Source organism: Bos grunniens, chromosome 16 (assembly GCF_055505025.1).
Source record: "Bos grunniens cultivar Pamir isolate PY7600 chromosome 16, Bosgru_T2T1.0, whole genome shotgun sequence".
NCBI classification, from domain to species: Eukaryota; Metazoa; Chordata; class Mammalia; order Artiodactyla; family Bovidae; genus Bos; species Bos grunniens.
In genome coordinates, this window is record NC_141180.1 from 54,108,474 (window position 1) to 54,128,737 (window position 20,264).

The window sequence follows — 20,264 nt, forward strand, 5'->3', positions numbered from 1 at the left end:
CCACTGAACTTGGCAGCTCTTGTCTCTGGTGAAAAACTCAGGGTGGGGTGGGAGTTGGAGACTTGAAGGGAGGGATCCTGGTTCAGTTTATGCAGTTTGGTGAAAGTAGGAACCAGGTCGTGTGTTGGGAAGCTGGTCCCTCAGCTGGGTCACAGACTTCCTGAAAGAACCTAGCCATTAGCTATATGTTTTGTTAATACTTATCCATGTTTGCTATTTCCTTTTTCTGTGTTTCAGGGAAATTGGGGATGTGGTAGTTGGAAACCCACATGAGGTATGCCACCTTTAAAATGCCAAGCTCTGACACTGACATGTAGCAGTCATTTGGGGCTTCTTATTGATTGCCTAGGAATCCCCTTGACCCCTGAGCCTGCCTGGCTGGATGGGAAACTCCTGGGGCCAGGATCTTGGACCCCTCCTGTTTGTCACCATGCACCCCCGTCCCCACCTAGTGCCCAGCACACAACAGACTCACAACAGATGTAGTGAATGATGCATGAATGAATTTTAAATCTTCATCTTTCATTTTTCTCAGTGAGTCCCATCTTAACTTTGTAACTGCCCTGCCTTTTAGCCTCGACCCAGCGAGGTGGAGCAAGAAGATGGCCAGCTGAGGAGCCTGTTTGAGAAGTTTGCCGGGAAGGTGAGTAGAGGGCGAACACGAGCTCCCACACAGGCAGGAGAGTGTTCGAGAAATCTCAGGTCACCTGAGTCTTTTGTCCTTTGCATCTCCTTGCGTAGCAAGGGCCACAGGTCTCAGGCCTCCCAGGCCTGTCTGTTGCCTCTTCCTGTCTGAAGCCTGAGGTCTTTCCTACACTGCTGGTGAGAGGACTGTGGGACTGACCTCGGCCACTTTTCTTGCTGTGTCGTCTTGCATTTTGAGAAAGTAGAAAATTTGAATCTCCAGGTCCTTCCAAAAGCCTTTCTGTGTGTAAACTGACCCTGGTGGATCAGAACCCTGACTAGAAAACCAGAAGGCAAAACTTCCCTACATCCTTCAGAGATGAGAGGAATCGCCCAGCCCAGGTGGCCGGCAGCTCAGTCAACCAGACCTGGGCTAAGTGCTTCCTGTCCTGCTGCCTCGCCTGCCCCCAGGGACACGGGCGGAACTGGGCTTGTGGAAGTCAAGCTTGGCCCAGGTGCCAGCGCCGCTCCAGGGCTTGTGGAGCTGGTGTGCCCACTGCTCCTTCCCGCCCCGTCCTGCTGACTTGGCTTATTGTGATTCCGGTCCTGAGGGGCTGTAAGTCAGAGCAGACTCAAGACTCCAAGTGTCACAACTGGCCCCATAAATACAGTGAATGCACTGCTCTTTGAAGGATAATAGGTTTGCCAGAGGGCCTGGAAAGGCGTCCATCATCTTGGACTGCTATAACAAGGTACTGCAGACTGGGAAGCGTTTGAACAACAGAAATTTATTTCTCACAGTGCTGGAGGCTAGCAGTCTGAGATCAGGGTGTTGGCCTGGTCAGATTCTGGGGAGGGCTGTCTTCTAACTTGTGGACTCACGTCTCACTGTCTCTTGTGGCAGAAAGAGGATTAGGAATCCATCTGGGGTCCCTTTTGTAAAGGCACTAATTCCACTCATGAGGGCTCCACCCTCATGACCTAATCACCTCCCAAAGGTCCCTCCTCCTATACTTTAACATTGGGGGTTGGATTTCAACATACAAATTTTGGAGATGCAAACATTCATTCTGTAACAGAAGGAGAAAAACAATGCTCTCCATCCCTGGAAAGCTCTGAGCCACTTTATAGACTTAAGGACGGAGTAGAAGAAAATACATTAAAATCCTTTGCAGAAAATAAAACCTGGGAACACAATTCCTTTATATAGCCATTAAAGAAGTCTTTGCAAAATTGAGGCAATTTATGTTCAAGACAGACACTTAGACCAATGTTTTTGCTAACAAAACCTTGTTGCCTTAGCTTCCAAGGGACCATATTTTATTTGGAACATCAAGACTGATAACAAAATGAAAGCTCCTATTTGTGTAGTTCTTCATGTACCTTATCTTTTCTCTCTTGCCTGGTGGGGCAATATCAGTCACTGTCGCTGTTCTCCTGGTGCAGGGTCGGGCCCAGAGAGGTTAAGGAGCTGGCTGGGGCATGAGGCCTTGTGAAGGACAATCAAGGTCTCAACAGCCCATTCCTGGCCTGGAGGCTTTTCAGGATGTCCCCAGGTCTTATTATTGAGACTGACCGTTCTGTGCCTGAATGAGGCCAGCTGCACTCACAGGCAAGCTCACAGCTCCCACCTTGCTTATTTCCAGTTGAGCAGCCTGGGCCTGGCTGGTGGAAGAGGGGAGAAATGGGGCCCCGTGCAGACAAGTGTTAAGACCACACCTCACCAGGGGAAGTGACTTGGCTAAGGTCCCATGGCGAATAAGTTGTGGGGGTGGGGGTTACAACTGGAACCCAGAGTTTAGCCTGGGGCCCCTTCTCTAAGCCTCACTGTCTCTGAGCTTCATTCGGCATCCTGCCTGAGGTCTGTCCTTCAGCTGGTTGTTAAGGGACCAGTAATCCTGAGGCTCAGTGTTTATCCCCCACCCCGTGCGGGTGAAAAACCCTAGTCCCCCAGATCTCTACTTCCGGGATGAGGTGGGCTTTATGTGAAATAGCAGCTCCCACAGATGCAATGGGGAAAGCAAGTGCTTTGGAGTGAGACAGACTTAGGTTTCGAATCCCAGTTCTGCCACTGGCGACTGTGAACTCCAGCAATTATATTGCAGGCAAATGGCAATTACATGGTAAAGGTATATGGCATTTGGTGGTGGTTTGGTCGCTAAGTCATGTTCAACCCTTGCGACCCCATTGACTATAGCTCTCCAGGCTCCTCTGTCCATGGGATTTCCAGGGCAAGAATACTGGAGTGAGTTGCCTTCTCCAGGGGATCTTCCTGAGCCAGGGATTGAACCTGGGTCTCCTGCATTGCAGGTAAATTCTTTACTGAGTTACCAGGGAAGCCCATATGGTGTTCAGCAGTTTACAAAGTCACAGCTCCCTTCACCCTAACACGAGGACAGTCCTGTTGTGAGGTTTTGCGGATGCTCCACCCCAGGCATGTGGCCCTCAACACTAGCTCCTTTACTGCTTCTTGCCCCGTCTTGGTCTCGGGTTGGACAAGTCTGAGAAAGGCAGTAGACCCTGGGTGCAGCCTTCTGCTATGAGTGTACCCTGCTCACGCCATTAATATACACTTCTCACTGGGCTATGGGGGCCCCAGAGAAGCTGTGAATTCGATTTTTTTTTAAAGCTGTCATAACCTTTTAAAAATCATAGGGTCAGTGGACCTGGTGTCTGAATCTACGTTAATTTTGTGTCTTGAAACACTCATTAAGGTGTGACATGCTTTGCATTTGGATTCCTCTTTCTAGGATTCTGAGATCAGGGCCAATGAACTCAGGACAGCTCTGAATGAAGTGTTTTCCAAACGTAAGTTCTTGATGGGGCCTTTTCAGGAAGTCTGGGAGCCTAAGAGAAATGTTGGGAGCCAGTGAGCGTGGGGGCGGGCACTGGGTCAGGGGCACCGCAGATGGGGACCAGGGCCCTGATTCCATCTGTACCGAGAATGTCTGGCAGGTGGGAGAGGCTGGAGCAGAGGGGTGGTGGGCAGGGTGAGAGCGGGGCTGATGCTGGGGCCAGTCGGCCCTACAGCAAAGAGTCCTGAGTCTTGGCGGGAAAGAAATTGGGCTTAGAGTGACTTAAATGAAATTCTCCCACAAAATTAATAAGTTGGTACTGTGGAAGCTATGCAGCTTGAAAATCCTGTTCTGTAGTGCACCTCTGGGGAAGGCGTGTGGAGGGGAGGATTCTGCCTGTCCTCGATCATGACAGTTCTCGGTCTTCAGACTTTAGCTAAAGTCCTGAGGGCTGGCAGAGGATCAAATTGCACCCAGGCTGAGAAAAAGCATGTTCCTCCCCTATGAACTGCAGATCCATGGAGCTGGTTTCTTGCCCAGCCCGAGGATGGGCCAGGTTAAGGCTTCTGGCTGGTTGAGTGATGGGTATGTTCACCCATGGCAGCCAGAAAGGGTCCGAGCATGAAGGACACAAGGGCAAGGCCGGATATGAGCCCACCCTGGGCTGAGCACTTCCCTGGGGTTGAGAGCCCATGCCTGGAGGCCCTCCCCACCCTCTGCTCCAGCTATTCCTCCCGCCTGGCAGAGAAGGAGTCCAGGGAAGTGGAGAGGGCTGCAGGGTCTTTGGCGTCTTCCTGCCTTGGTTTTCAGGTGTGAACAAGTTGAGCACGGAGCCAGGGATGGCTGTAGATCCCAGAGATGCCTGCAATTTAGCAGTAACATTAACAGTTACTGTTTGAGAGGCTGTGTGTTGTGGTTAAAAGCTTGGGCTGTGGAGCCAGATGGCCTGTGTTTAGATCCCAGCTCTGCCTGGGTTCTGTGATCTTGAGCAAATTATTTAACCTCTCTGGGCCTCTGTTTCCTTATCTATAAAATGGGTATGAAGGTATTTACCACATGGGGTACAGTTCTTAGAGGGCTTCCCTGGTGGCTCAGTTGTAAAGAATCCACCTGCCAACGCAGGAGACGCAGCTTTGACCCCTGGGTCGGGAAGATCCCCTGGAGAAGGGAATGGCAAGCCACTCCAGTATTCTTGGCTGGGAAATTCCATGGACGGTGAAGCCTGGAGCGCTGCAGTCCATGCATGCGTGCTAAGTCACTTCAGTCGTGTCTGACTCTTTGTGATCCTATAGACACAGGCTCCTCCATCCATGGTATTCTCCAGGCAGGACTACTGGAGTGTGTTATCATGCCCTCTTTCCATCTTTCCAATCCGGGTATCAAACCCACATCTCCTGAGACTCCTGCATTGCAGGCAGATTCTTTTCTGCTGAGCCACTTGGGCTGCAGCCCAAGGGGTCTCAAAAGAGCTGGACTTGACGTAGAGACTAAACAAAATAGAGTGCTTCGAACGATTCCTGACCAATAAAAAGTTAGCTGATTTATTAAGACCTTGTCATAGACCAAGCACCATGCTAAGAACTTCACTTACATTATCTAATTTTATCACCAGTTAGCTTTGGGGGCAAGTATTATTGTTGTTCTTATTGATGGAGCAGAAAAGCACAGCTCAGAGATATTAGCTTGCTGAAGTCCGTGGCTTGTGAGTTGCAAAGCTGAGATTCTGACACCGAGCCCCGAGGCCAGCATCCACCTCTGGGACCCCAGGGGGCCTCTTCCCAGGAGCCCGCCAACCAAGCTCACTCGTTTATGCGGCGCTCACGTTCGGCTCTGTACTCTGGCTGGTGTCTTTGGTGGCCTCCTACCAGGGCAATTATTTCCCGTGCTTTCAAATGATCCTGACTCCCCTCACCCCTTTCTATTTAAATATTTAGGAACAGACATCAAATTTGATGGATTTGACATCAACACTTGCAGAGAGATGATCAGCCTGATGGATGTATCCTTTAAATGTCACATTATTTTTACTTTGATCCTGGTTTTCTCGACTCCTCCACCTGAGATGGAGGCAGGGGAAAGAGAAAGAAGGGAACCAGCATTTTCTGAGCATATGGCAGGTACCCTGCCTGAGCTGGAAAGAAAAATGTCATCTCATTTTTGCTCCTCAGTAAGCCTGAGATGCTCTCTGTTTTACAGGTGAAGAAACTGAGGTGTGCCATGTTTAAATGACTTGTTTAAGATCCTCTTTTTTTTTTGGTGATTCACATTTTTTTTTTTCATTTTCACCAAGAACTTAATTTTTTTATTGGAGCATAATTGCTTTCCAATGTTGTGTTGGTTTCTGCTGTATAATAACATGAATCAGTCATAATTTCATATATATCCGCTCCCTTTTGAACCTCTTCCCTACCGTGATCCCACTCCTCTAGGTCATCACCGAGCACCATGCTGAGCTCCCTGTGCTATCCAGCAGCTTCCCACCAGCTATCTGTTTTGCACATGATAGTGTATCAGATCAGATCAGATCAGTTGCTCAGTTGTGTCTGACTCTTTGTGACCCCATGAATCGCAGCACGCCAGGCCTCCGTGTCCATCACCAACTCCTGGAGTTCACTCAGACTCATGTCCACCGAGTCAGTGATGCCATCCAGCCATCTCATCTTCTGTTGTCCCCTTCTCCTCCTGCCCCCAATCCCTCCCAGCATCAGAGTCTTTTCCAATGAGTCAACTCTTCGAATGAGGTGGCCAAAGTACTGGAGTTTCAGCTTTAGCATCATTCCTTCCAAAGAAATCCCAGGGCTGATCTCCTTCAGAATGGACTGGTTGGATCTCCTTGCAGTCCAAGGGACTCTCAAGAGTCTTCTCCAACACCACAGTTCAAAAGCATCAATTCTTCGGCGCTCAGCCTTCCTCACAGTCCAACTCTCACATCCATACATGACCACAGGAAAAACCATAGTCTTGACTAGACGAACCTTTGTTGGCAAAGTAATGTCTCTGCTTTTGAATATGCTGTCTTAGATTGGTCATAACTTTCCTTCCAAGGAGTAAGCGTCTTTTAATTTCATGGCTGCAGTCACCATCTGTAGTGATTTTGGAGCCCAGAAAAATAAAGTCTGACACTGTTTCCACTGTTTCCCCATCTATTTCCCATGAAGTGGTGGGACCGGATGCCATGATCTTCGTTTTCTGAATGTTGAGCTTTAAGCCAACTTTTTCACTCTCCACTTTCACTTTCATCAAGAGGCTTTTTAGTTCCTCTTCACTTTCTGCCATAAGGGTGATAGTGTATACATATCAATAATTCAGAGATAGCAAAAATGGCATTTGTGGCCTTCCCTCCACTTATCACGGCATTCCTCCCACGGGGCTCGGTTCATCTCCTTCCTCTCCCTGGCTCTCTCCATCTCCATCTGTCTCTGTCTCCCAGCCTTGACACCAATTGTTGAGAATTTGATCACACAGGATAAAACCTGTTTGTTTGCTCTGACCTAATTTAACCCTTGTTCTATGTTGAAGAATGAGAAAGGGATTTGGGGAGGAACGGAGAAGGTTAGGGCATTCCAGGTGGAAGGAACACCTTCAGCACAGTGGGGAAGGGCAGGGCGCCCCTTCCTTGAAACTTGATCTTGGGTGGGTCCAGGTTACCGGGTCCCACGGTGCTGCTGGTGAAGGCGATTTCTTTGAAAACTGGAGCTTTGGAGAATGTACTTCAGCTCTGGGGGCTTCATCTGTGATGAGATATGACGACCTCTGGGGTGGGAGGAATGAGTTGTACTTGCCCTGTGGCCATGCACAGAGGGCCTGGGTGGCCGGCTTGAGTGTGCCGACCTCTGCTAGGGAGTGTCAACTGTGGAGAGCTGGTTCTATCCTTGTGGTCCCGGAGTTTCAGATGCTGGGCCTGTCCAGCCCTGCAGCCTTCTATGAGGCCAGTGTGGTCCTTCAGTGAGGTCCACCTTTAAGAAGCCATGGGCCATGAAGAACTGTTAACTGTTGATCCACTTTTCTGCAAACAGTTCCTTGATTTCTGAGTCATTCTTCTCAAACTTGCCTATGAGCTTTCATTTAGATTTGAGGGTGACCTTGTGGTCCCTCAAACATTGTTCCCAGGGGTGTTTGCATTCTCATGGCTCTAGGAGGACTGTAACTCAGCCATTCTTCAAGAGTGTCTGTTTCACCATTTGGATGCTTTGAGGGGCAGTGGTTTTGAACCAGATTATACAGCAGAACTGCCTGTGGTGAAAGTTGCTCAGTTGTGTCTGACTTTGCGACCCCATGGACTATACAGTTCCTGGAGTTCTCCAGTACAGAATACTGGAGTGGGTAGCTGTTTTCTTCTCCAGGGGATCTTCCCAACCCAGGGGTCGAACCCAGTTCTTCCACATTGCAGGCTGATTCTTTACCATCTGAGCCACAAGGGAAGCCCCATGGAACCTTGTGTAGCTTTTTGCGTGTTTTTGCTCGTTCAGTGGCGTCTGACTCTGCAGCCCTTTGGACTGTAGCCCACCAAGCTTCTCTGTCCATGAGATTTTTTCAGGCAAGAATATTGGAGTGGGTAGTGATTTCCTCTTCCAGGGGATCTTTCCGATTCAGGGATGGAACCCATGTCTCCTGTGTCTCCTGCATTGCAGGTGGATTCTTTACCTGTTGAGCTATCGATATTGAGACATAATTCACATACCATCCCATGTACCCATTTAAAAGGTACAATTTCATGTTTTTTTTTTTTTTTTTTAGTATATTCACAGAGTTGTGCAAACACCACCATCCATTTTAGAGCTTTTTATCACCCCTAAAAGGAACTCTGCACCCATATTTGCCATAACTCACCTTTCCGCTCAACAACCCCAAACCCTCTGCCCTACTACCGCTTGCTGTCTCTATAGATTTGCCTATTCTGGATATTTTCATGTTAATAGAATCGTTTAACATGTGGTCCAGTGTAGCATGTATCATCGCTGAAAAATCATGGGGTTTTAAAAATCCAGTTGCCTGGGTCTCACTCCTGGAGATGCTGATTCAGGGTATTTGGGACAAGGCCTGGGAGTGGGAAGCTCTGTCTGGAATTGAGGATATGTTGGTGCTCTGAGACAGGGCTTTGGAACAGACAGGAGATCCAAGTTCTGGCCCCACCACAGTTATTGAATACTGTGAACCTCATGTCTTCTCCTGGAAAATGGGATAACGGAGTGTAGCTCCTGTGGTCTTGTGAGGCTGAAATGAGATACAAGTATACACAGGACTGGCTAGACCATAGCATTAGCCCTCTTTGTGGATTACTATCCTCAGGCATGTTGGTAGACATATTAGTGAGGATTTGAAGGCTGTGGTTACATCCAACACTCAGCATAGATTGTGGAGACAAAAGACACAGACTTCCTTAAAGGGTGAGGTTTACAGTCTTGAGTGCAAACATGACTTTTTGTTTGGCTAGTTGAAGGAGGTGAGAATGATGGTCTGTTTCAGAATTTTAATACCTGAGTTATAACACGCTGGTGTCTATTGATTAATTGGAATGGCTGAGAAAAGGGTAGTTTCAAAGAGACCGAGCTTCACAAACAGTTCAAAAGCACCCCCCAGGTCTAGCCCAGTGCTTAATCAGCAGTCACAGGACACAGAGGATCGCACAGAACCCCTGGCCCATTTTGGCTGAGCCAGCTGTCCTGCTGGGACCATGTCTCAAGATCCCTGGGAATCAATGTTGAGAAGCTCAGAGCCCCTTTAAAGCACCAAATACGTGTAGACTGTGTGTGGCCAGGAATCCCAGTCCTATGCTCCTGACTCTTCTGGTACCATTTTGCCGTCAACTCTAGTATCAATGGCAGACATTTAAATCTGGAAGGGAATTTACTACAGATTGCTTAGCTCCACGCTTTCAATGTCCCACGATGATGAGGATGCTGGACACTAAATGAATGATATTGTAGGAGGGCTTTAGGCTCCTGACTTGCCCTTTGCCCCTAGCTCTATGCCTGACCTCAAACGAGGGCCTTTGTGAGCGTTTGACTCTTTAATCTTTATTTGAACTTGTCTCCCACCAATCCTTCCCACCATGACCCCCAGGGCCCTGCTAACCGCAGACATGGATGTTCACTGAGGTCTTAAGACACTCACTGTGCAAGGTCACAGAGAATGTGATCCATAAAGCATGTGGAATCTGGGCTTGATCGTGTTGGCCTTAACCCGCCTAGAGCAATGGGACAGGCTCCCTGGAACTGGTGGAATTCAAGACGCTCTGGCTGAAGATCGGAAAGTACCTGGTAACCCTTTTCCCCCTGTTGGGTATCCTCTGGGCTCTGGTCACTCTCCTCGGTTGTGTTCCTAGCGCCTTGCTGACACCCATTCCTGATCAGTTTCCTGCCCTGGTCTGACCAGATCCTTCATCATGGTCAAAGTGAACACCAGACCCAGACACGTTGTCCGGGAAGGACTAAGCAGGCCCCTGCGCCAGTGCCGCTAGAGGAAGTCCCACTGTTCACAGAGCACAAGGACTAGACTGGCTCTGAGCACAAGCTCCTATTTTTGTTCTGGAGACTTCTTGGGAGGAATCAGTGAAGCCTCTGAGGGTGTCCCTGGCCTGTTGAGGAAGCAGTGGGGGTGGAGGGAGATGGTTCTGCAGGGGCTGCAAACAGCTGTTTTCACCTGGAATTTTTCTCCTGCTTTAGGACATCTTTCGGGAGACCGATCATAACCACTCGGGGACTATTGATGCCCACGAGATGAGGACAGCCCTCAAGAAGGCAGGTGAGGACACATCCTGAATGCAAGATCCCGAGACTGGGATGTGCTCATTGTAAATGTGCTTAATATGATGGTGGTTGCTAATGACCATCAGTGGTAATTGCCTTATGTTGGATGTCAGTGTGATAACAAAGACGTGTTGAGTACCTTCCTTAACTGGGGAGCAGGGAATGTTGCTGGATTCTTTAGACTTTTTCCAAGGACTTTGCCTGTTCCTGGGAAGGTGACAGGAATCACAGGACTGGGCTGTGCAGGGGATGGGCAGGAGAGGCAGTCCCTTCACCTTCCCTGTTTTTTTTGCTGTGGTCCATGTGATGCAAAGCTAAGTTAGTGCTGGAGCTCCAGGCCTATTTTTGGACCAAGGAGGAGGTTCATCCTGTTGAGGATTTTCTAAAAGGAAACTGATTTGATTACAGAATCCTCTGGAATCCTTTGAAGGGGGCAGTATCAGGCCAGAGTTAGCCCTGAGTTCTGTTGGAGATAGAACTGAGCCCCTCATTCCATCTGTGACCCTGGCCCCCCTCTGCCCACAGGTTTCACCCTCAGTGACCAGGTCCAGCAGACCATCGCCATGCGGTACGCATGCAGCAAACTCACCATGGACTTTGACAGCTTCATTGCCTGTATGATCCGCCTGGAGACCCTCTTCAGTGAGTCACTCTCTCAAGTGAAAGTGTTAGTCCCTCAATCGTGTCCGACTCTTTGCAACCCCATGGACTGTAGCCCACCATACTCCTCTGTCCATGGGATTTTCTACGCAAAAATACTGGAGTGGGTTGCCCATTTCTTCTCCAGGGGTTCTTCCCAACTCAGGGATCAGACCGGGGTCTCCTACATTGCAGGCAGTTTCTTTACCATCTGATCCACGAAGGGAGCCCCCCCAGCCCCACCCTGACCCATCCCACTTCTCCCGAGGTATAGGAAGGGGCAGGGGGCAGGGCCAGAAGGCAGAACCAGAAAGGCTTAGGTAACTGTGGCATCCTTGGGGGAGGGGCAGCAGAAACAAGGGGCTGAGGAAGTCCAAGCTGGCCACGCCCAAGGTGTTGCCTTCTCTGGGAGATTTTTGTGCACCTATTGTGTGCAGTCACTGCAGCAAATGAACGAGTCCTGCAATGGTCCTTAAATGGCTTTTGGTATCTGTTCGCATCTATGGGAATCATATTGAGAGCAGGTATCACCTCCCAGAGAGGGAATAGGGGTCTCCTTTCTGGGAGGCTGTGGATAGTCTTCAGCCCGCTTGGGCTTATGCTGTAATGCTGTGCTTAGCCCCTCAGTTGCGTCTGACTCTGCGACTCCACAGACTGTAGCCCACCAGGCTCCTCTGTCCTTGGGACTTTTCAGGCGAGAATACTGGAGTGGGTTGCCATTTCCTCCTCCAGGGGATCTTCTTGATGCAAGAATCAAACCTTCATCTTCTGCATTACAGGCAGATTCTTTACCCACCCAGCCATCTAGGAAGCCCCATGCTTATGCTAATATATCCTATTAAGGGAGGGAGTTTGGGGAAAGGTCAGGCAGCCAGAGGCGAAGCTTAGTGTCTGGATTACCCACACATGGAGCAACCACCCCTGTTCCATGACCCCAGCCCCCCCCCCACTGTTAAAAGAATTGCAAGTTTCTAGAGCTCTGAATGTGCAGATGGCAAAAGGAACTTCTCTGCTCACAACTGGAAGTTTGTCTAATTGGGCAAGCGGACATCTGCTGCCAAAAGCTCACTGCTCTGGGCATTGGATCCAGATCTACCCTTCTGGGGTCCCTGAAGCAAGGTGGGAGCTGGAGAGGGTGCCAGAGATGGAGGGAGGATGTCAGGTGGGTGTGGGGTGGACAGAGGCAGCTCTCCGGCTGTTCCAAAGTCCAGGAGCATCCTTACCTGACTTCATTCCTTCTCTGGCATTCTAGAACTGTTCAGACTTCTGGACAAGGACCAGAATGGCATTGTCCAGCTCTCTCTGGCTGAGGTAAGTCGTTTTGGTAAACTGCTTGTTCGTGGTACTTGAAAATTCTTGGATGGTATTGCTGCCAAGCGCTGTTTATTCACACTGGCCTGTCTTATTTCTTTGTGGAAACAATGCATGTTCTGTGGCAGGCATTTCTGGGAGGAATGTGATTGTCATCAATTATATCTCAGATCATTTCAAGGATGCAAGCTCTTATTAATTTGGATGAAATTGGGGGTGGTGGGTACAGTTTAAAATGCCTAACTTCTCAGGCAGAATGTCTTTGATTGACATATAGAAGGAAATCAGAAACAAAGAATTAAATTGCAACAAGGTAGAGTAGATGCTGAAGTTCCAATACTTTGGCCACCTGATGGGAAGAGCCAGCTCATTGGAAAAGACCCTGATGTGGGGAAAGATTGAGGACAGGAGGAGAAGGGGGCATCAGAGGATGAGATAGTTGGATAGTATCACCAACTCAATGGACGTGAATCTGAGCAAACTCTGGGAGTTGGTGATGGACAGGGAAGCCTGGCGTGCTGCAGTCCATGGGGTCAAAAAGAGTGGGACACGACTGAGTGATTGGACAGCAACAAGAGTAGATGCAAAATAAATGGGTGTAAATTATTGTGTACAAGGCCCACAATATCTTATGCAGAGAACACCAAGCCCTTCCCCTGGGGAAGGCTGCAGCCTATGCAGCAAGGCCTTTACTGGGTTGTGGAGATGCAGGTATGGGCATGTCCCGAGGATTCAGGAGTAGGGCATTGCCCTCGACCTGCTTCTCAGGCAGAAGAGCTAGAGCACCAGCTTATTCCTGGTCCTGCCTAGCTGTCTGGGTACAACCACTTCTATTCTGCTCTAGAATAGTAGTGTTGCTGACCCCTTTCCAGTGATCTAGGAAAGGCCTTCCTAGAAGCACATTAGGCTCAATTGGGTTGAACCTGAAATTTGTGGAAGTCAAGCTTTTCCTAAGTCATATTTCCTTGGGGCTCTGGCTGGGGAGCAGTGACTTAGCAAAGGGCTTCCTTGCTTCCTCTTATGGAGTGAGGCACTTCCTGGGGAAGGAGCTAGAGCAAGTCACACCCATGTGAGGCTGGAGAACATCTCTGGTGCAATCACACCAGCTCCCAGAGGACCCCTGAGCTTACTTCTATCTCCTTCTTTTGCAGTGGCTGTGCTGTGTGTTGGTCTGACCCAGGGTTTTGGTCATCGGTGATGCTCCATGACAACCTGCCTGCATCTTTTCTCCCCTTCTTTGCAGTTTTGTGAACTTTCATCCTTAAGGGGGCATTCATTAACTTTTCATCTCTTCCTTGTTGTTTATTGTTTCCTGAAATCCTGGCCTGTCTCACCGGAGCAATCAGGGAGTCTGAGATCTCTTTCAACAGCATTTACGCTGATCCCAGGGCACCACAGAGGGACAGAAATTGATTAAAGTTGTGGGCCAAAAGGGTTTCTGCCTTTCTCTATTGATACACAATCTGGGGTTTGCTCTGGGGTGTTCCTGCTTTAGGAAACAAGATGTCCTTGAGAAATGACCCGGCCCAAAGCTGCTGCAAGATGAGAAATGCGGGTGGATTTCTTGAAGAAAAGGCCTGCTACAGATTAAGCTACCTCTGGGGACCACCTGCAGGAGAGGAGCTGCTCCCCACCCTTCTGAGATAGGTGCTGGGATGAGCTACAAGGGGGGGAGTTCTTTCTTCCTCACTCGCAGATGGATAAATTGCTACATTGCAAGTCAGCATTGCCCGAGGGAAAGGAAAGGAAGGGAAAATTCTTGCTGCGGGGAATTCTTACCTGAGGAGAGGTGAGGTTCAGGTTAATTTTGCTCTCAGTGAAACAGGAGGATCTTTGTTATTGGTAAGAAAATAGATGCTATAGCCCAGCGTCCTGATAGGCACTTGGGGATGGAGCTGACTCTCGTGCACTGACTGTGGAAATGAAGTATAAAGGAAGATGAATGTCTTAGTCTATTTGGGCTGTGCTAGCAAATACCAGAGACCAGGTGGCTTATAAAACACAGACATTTATTTTCTCACAGTTCTGGAGGCTAGAAGCCTGAGATTGGTGCAGCACACTTGGGTTCTGGTGAGATCTCCTTCTGGGCTACAGACGGCGGACTTCTCATTGTGTCCTTATGTGGCAAGAGCAGAGGGGAGGCAGGCTCTCTCGTGACTCTTGTAAGGACACTAATCCTAATCCCGTGGACAGAGGAGCCTGATGGGCTAGTAGTCCATGGGGTCACAAAGAGTCGGACATGACTGAGCTACTAACACTTCAATCCCATTCATGAGGGCCCCACCCTCATGATCTTACCTGTGTGTGTGTGTGTTTGTTAGTTGCTCAGCTGGGACAGGGGAACCTGGTGGGCTTCCGTCTATGGAGTTGCACAGAGTCGGACACGACTGAAGCGACTTAGCAGCAGCAGCAGCAGTTGTGTCTGACTCTTTTGTGACCCCATGTACCATAGCCTACAATGCACCTCTGTCCATGGAATTCTCCAGGCAAGAATACTGCAGTGGATTGCCATTCCCTTTTCCAGGGGATCTTCCTGACCCAGGGATTGAATCTGGGTCTCCTGCATTGCAGCAGATTCTTTACAGTCTGAGCCACCAGGGAAACCCCGATCTTATTTAACTAACCCTAATTATAACCTACAGTCCGACATCCTAAAACTACCACAGTGTGGTGTGGGGTTTAAACATCTAAATTTGAAGGGGGCACAGCCATTCAGTCCACTGCAGTGAGCTACTGGAGAGAAGACACATACTCACACCTTGGTCTCTGTAGTAGTCTCATTAAGGGTTAGTATTTGACCTCTATAAATGCAACTGGATGAGTCTTCTTTATAGGACCATGACTTATAAATATGGAGTAACACAAGTCAGATTTTTTTTTTTTTAATTGAAGTATAGTTGATTTACAAGATTGTATTAGTTCAGGTGTAAGGCAAAGTGATTCAATTATATATATATATTTTCAGATTTTTTTCTATTATAGGTTATTACAAGATACTAAATACAGTTTCCTGTACTATACAGTAAATCCTTATTGCTTATCTATTTTATGTAAAATAATTTGTATCTGTTAACCCCAAACTCTTAATTTATCTCTCCCCACCACCCTTTCCCCTTTGGTAAGCATAAGTTTGTTATCTATGTCTGTGAGTCCATTTCTGTTTTGTATATTAATTCATTTATATTATTTTTTAAGATTCCACATATAAGTGATATATGATATTTGCCCTTCTTTGTCTGACTTACTTCGCTTAGTATGATATTAGGTCCATCATGTTACTGCAAATAGCATTATTTCATTATTTTTTATGGCTGAGTAATATTCCATTGTGTGTATATATATATATATGTGTGTGTGTGTGTGTGTGTGTATACACACATATATAAAATACATATGTATTTTATATATGTGTGTATATACCACATTTCCTTTATCCATTCATCTGTATATGGAGACTTGGTTTGTATCTATGTCTTGACTATTGTAATCTTTTCAAGTTCAGTTCAGTCACTCAGTCGTGTCCGACTCTTTGCGACCCCATGAACCGCAGCATGCCAGGCCTCCCTGTCCATCACCAACTCTCGGAGTTCATTCAGACTCACATCCATCGAGTCAGTGATGCCATCCAGCCATCTCATCCTCTGTCGTCCCCTTCTCCTCCTGCCCCCAATCCCTCCCAGCATCAGAGTCTTTTCCAATGAGTCAACTCTTCGCATGAGGTGGCCAAAGTACTGGAGTTTCAGCTTTAGCATCATTCCTTCCAAAGAAATCCCAGGGCTGATCTCCTTCAGAATGGACTGGTTGGATCTCCTTGCAGTCCAAGGGACTCTCAAGAGTCTTCTTCAACACCACACTTCAAAAGCATCAATTCTTCAGCACTCAGCTTTCTTCACAGTCCAACTCTGACATCCATACATGACCACAGGAAAAACCATAGCCTTGACTAGATGGACCTTTGTTGGCAAAGTAATGTCTCTGCTTTTGAATATGCTATCTAGGTTGGTCATAACTTTTCTTCCAAGGAGTAAGCATCTTTTAATTTCATGGCTGCAGTCACCATCTGTAGTGATTTTGGAGCCCCCCAAAAATAAAGTCTGACACTGTTTCCACTGTTTCCCCATCTATTTCCCATGAAGTGATGGGACCAGATGCCATGATCTTAGTTTTCTGAATGTTGAGTTTTAAGCCAACTTTTTCACTCTCCTCTTTCACCTTCATCAAGAGGCTTTTTAGTTCCTCTTCACTTTCTGCCATAAGGATGGTGTCATCTGCATATCTGAGGTTATTGCTATTTCTCCCTGCAATCTTGATTCCAGCTTGTGCTTCTTCCAGCCCAGCATTTCTCATAATGTACTCTGCATATAAGTTAAATAAGCAGGGTGACAATATACAGCCTTGACCTACTCCTTTTCCTATTTGGAACAAGTCTGTTGTTCCATGTCCAGTTCTAACTGTTGCTTCCTGACCTGCATACAAATTTCTCAAGAGGCAGGTCAGGTGGTCTGGTATTCCCATCTCTGTCAGGATTTTCCACAGTTTATTGTGATCCACACAATAGCTTTGGCATAGATCCACAAAGGCTTTGGCATAGTCAATAAAGCAGAAATAGATGTTTTTCTGGAATTCTCTTGCTTTTTCAATGATCCAGCGGATGATGGCAATTTGGTCTCTGGTTCCTCTGCCTTTTCAAGTTAGTGTTTCTATTTTTTTCTGGACATATACCCAGGAGTTGAATTTCTAGATCACATGGTAGCTCTATTTTTGGTTCTTTAAGAAGACTTCATACTGTTTTCCATAGTGGCTGCACCAGTTTACATTCCTGCCAACAGTGTGGGAAGGTTCCCTTTTCTCCACACCCTCTCTAGCATTTATTGTTTGTAGCCTTTTGATGATGGCCATTCTGACTGACCACCGGTCAGCTTTACTACTGCCTTCAACTCTCCCAAGGCCCGGGGGGAAGCAGGGGGAAGCCCTTAAGTGATGGGGATGCTGGGAGCTCTGGGACCTCACTTCTAGGGAGAGGCTTTGGGATGGTGCCCCTGCAGAGAAACCTCAGTACATTGGAGGGTGGAGAAGGAGCTCTAGTTGGTTGGCAGCCTGTGGGTCCCGGAAGGAAAGAGGCCCTTCCTCGTCCAGTCAGAGGTATGAGGGAGCTTTCATCACCAGAGCTGCCATCAGCGGGACCCAGGAGGTGTTATGTCCAACTGCCCTAGGCTACCTGGAGATACCGCCCAGCCTGCCCCTTCAGTCCCCGTGGTGTTAGTCTGACGCTCACTGACCAAGGACAGGTCCCTGCCCCCCCCCCCCCCCCCCCGCTATTTAGAAATAAAGTGCTACCCTGTGTAGCACAGGGAACTATATTCAGTATCCTGTGATAAACCATAATGGAAAAGAATATGAAAAAGAATATATGCATGTATGACTAAGTCACTTTGCTGTAAAGTAGAAATTAACCCAACATCATAAATCTACTATACTTCAATAAAATAAATTAAAAAAATATAAAGCGCTACAAAGCAATTCTAATATTTTACATATAGCATGGCTGCCTAAATGAAAAGTAGTGTTATAATCGACTTGCAACAGTTCGCTTTATTTTGAAGGCTTACAGGTTACTTTAGGGGATAGTTTGCTAACCAAAAAACTTACATACTTTCAATACAAAATGGATTTGCTTTAGGGGTTCTTGGGTCCCAGGTAAGGTTCATCCTGAAGACTTCTTACCAATACAGCCCATGAGGCCGGTTAAGGATCTTAACACCGCATGGCTTCCCTGTCAAACATTTGAGAGTTTGCTTCATGCTCCTTTCTTTCCCCTGGATTAAGGCAGTGGAGCTGCAATATTTTGGTGTGGCCTCTTCACTGCCCCAGATGTGGCTGTGTCTCAGGAAAGCTCAGCCCCTCCTGAATGGTGGCTCCTGGATGGATTCCCCATGGAGGCTCCCCTGGCTTCCCGCACTCTCCACACGCTGTTGCATTAACGTGTTTCATGGCTTCCCTGTTGCCATGGATGGTCCCTGAATGCAGAGTGTTCCTAGTTCGCCCAGAGCCTAGTACAGTGCCCGCGCAGAATAGGTGCTCAGTGAATGAAAACCATGTCCTTTCCTTTGCAAATGAGGAGGCTCTGTAGCTTGGGTCTCACTTGGTTTTCCCAGTAGACACTGGGTTTGCACTGGTCCCTCACAACAATTTCCAGCAGCAGAAGCCCTAGGGGGACTGCTGATATTTGGATTAGAGCCAGCCTCTGTGGGTGGGTGAAGGGCTAGGGGGATGGGAAGAAGATGTGTCCCCTGGGGGGGTCCCCTGATGAGCTGCTCTCCACCCCCGCCCGACCACATACAGACTCAGGGTAAGGAGTAGAGGGAGCCGTTGCCACCAGTGACGTGGCCACTTCCTGTGATTTGTGCAAAGAATCCGTGGGGGCTCTTGGGTCCCCCACTTTCTGGAAGGAGAGTAAAGTGGCTCAGTGGAGGCTCAAGATAGTCTTGGAGGCAGCTGTGGGGCTTGGGTGACCCTCCTCCCTTCCTGTCCATTCTCCCCCACCTACAGAGCCCTGTCACCTCTCAAAGGCAGAGTTTGTTTCCTCATTAGTAAATGCGGAGACATACATGCCCCATGCAGCCCCCAGACTCAACTGAGACCTCAGGGAACAGGGAACCTGATGATGGGGCGGGAAGTGATCACGGTGTAGCAAATTTTCTGGATAATTCCACACTAGCAAGGCATCTCTAGCAAGTCCCCTTTCCTGTGAGAGCTCAGGGCCTCGCGTTATTAGCTTTCTCCTCACATTACGCGACCAGGTAAGGCTTTTTGTGGTTATGCACAATTGCAGAAGCCACGTTGAGCAGGGTTGGGAGAATCCGGCCAGTGGCCCTGCCACATGCGGCAGGGGCTCTTCCCACCAAGGTCCTGATAGTGTCGGGTCTCATAGCATCCTGTGCATCCTGCCGTTGTAGCTGGTGGAGGCCCCTGCCCTGCCTAGTGCTCCTGTTGCTCCTCTCTGCCTCCCTAACGCCAGCCGCTCCTCTGGGCTGGGGCAGCGGGGCCACAGGACAGAGTCCTCCCTTCCTTGGTCAGCTGTGCTCAACCTGCCTAACTAGGGCTGGCTTCTTTCCTCTCACTCCAAGCTTCAGGTTGTCTAGCCTCTCAGATGCCCAGCGTCTTTTCAGCTTTAGATGTCCCAGTTTCTCATCCTGTGATTGCTTCTGCTCTGGCTTCAGGACACAGCCACCCCCTGTACCAGCCATGCTTCTCTAAGCTTCTCCTATGGGGGGCCCCATTTCCCAACTGTCATCTCCCTTCATACATGAACTGTTCCCTTTGACTGATGGGCTGGGTCAACCTGAAGAATTCATATACTTGACAGCGGACAGTCAAGACCCTCTGCCCCAACGCCATTCTCTGCACTTCAGAACAGACAGTGTCTGGAAGGACCTCATGAGGGGACACTTGCCCACTTTGTTCTGTTCCTCAGCTCTGTGTTATAGGTGGGGTGATGGGAAGCCCATCTGTGTGATACAGACAAGGATGGAGATACGCATCCTGGATCCCACCTCCATCAGTTCTGTCTGATGCACACCTGTCAGGTCTGTGAAATGGAAGCAGCGGTCACTTAACTGGGCTTCCCCGGTGGCTCAGAGGTAAAGAATCCACCTGCAATGCAGGAGACTTGAGTTCATTCCCCAGGTCGGGGAGATCAGAGCATGACAACCCACTCCAGTGTTCTTGCTTGGAGAATCCCAAGGACAGAGGAGCCTGGCGGGCTACAGTCCACAGGGTCTTATGAGTCAGACACATCTGAGCACATGCACAGTCACTTACTAGTGGCAGCTGTGTGGAGACAGAGGGCCCCTCAGAGGGGGAAAGGGTGATGATTTGGAGTTTGCAAGTCATCAAGACAGATGTCAGCTCCTTACGATTTTGAGAGGCCCGTGCTTGCTTCACCAGTTGATTAAACATAGGGCTCTACGGGGGATGGAAATAAGGCAGGAACACTGTCCCACACTGACCTTCACGGAGTTATGAAGGTCTCATGAAGGCCAGTGATGCTTCTCCCACTCCCTTCTGTGCCTGGTGCAGAGCCGGGGGGCAGGCATGTGGCGACGCCTGGCGGTTTACTGCCTTCTGCTGAAACTTGCTTTTTCTT

At 48.6% G+C, this 20,264-nt stretch overlaps 1 protein-coding gene across 8 annotated transcripts in view; it reads left to right on the plus strand.

Moving 5' to 3' along the window:
• The window catches only part of CAPN8 (calpain 8), a 103,066-nt gene that overhangs the window by 55,838 nt on the left and 26,964 nt on the right, over positions 1-20,264 (plus strand). For 5 of the 8 annotated variants that reach the window (XR_015143583.1, XM_086345201.1, XM_086345203.1 and 2 more), the window contains 8 exons: positions 238-274; positions 575-643; positions 3,375-3,432; positions 5,354-5,418; positions 9,611-9,679; positions 10,085-10,163; positions 10,694-10,810; positions 12,060-12,118. Coding sequence is in view for 5 of the 8 variants with exons in the window: in XM_086345201.1 (XP_086201327.1) it covers positions 238-274; positions 575-643; positions 3,375-3,432; positions 5,354-5,418; positions 9,611-9,679; positions 10,085-10,163; positions 10,694-10,810; positions 12,060-12,118 (553 nt within the window). In the remaining 3 variants the exon portion in view is untranslated. Of the gene's footprint in view, positions 1-237; positions 275-574; positions 644-3,374; positions 3,433-5,353; positions 5,419-9,482; positions 9,680-10,084; positions 10,164-10,693; positions 10,811-12,059; positions 12,119-13,269; positions 13,554-20,264 lie in introns of those variants that run through there. The other 3 variants (XR_015143585.1, XM_086345202.1, XR_015143584.1) reach the window with 2 other exon arrangements.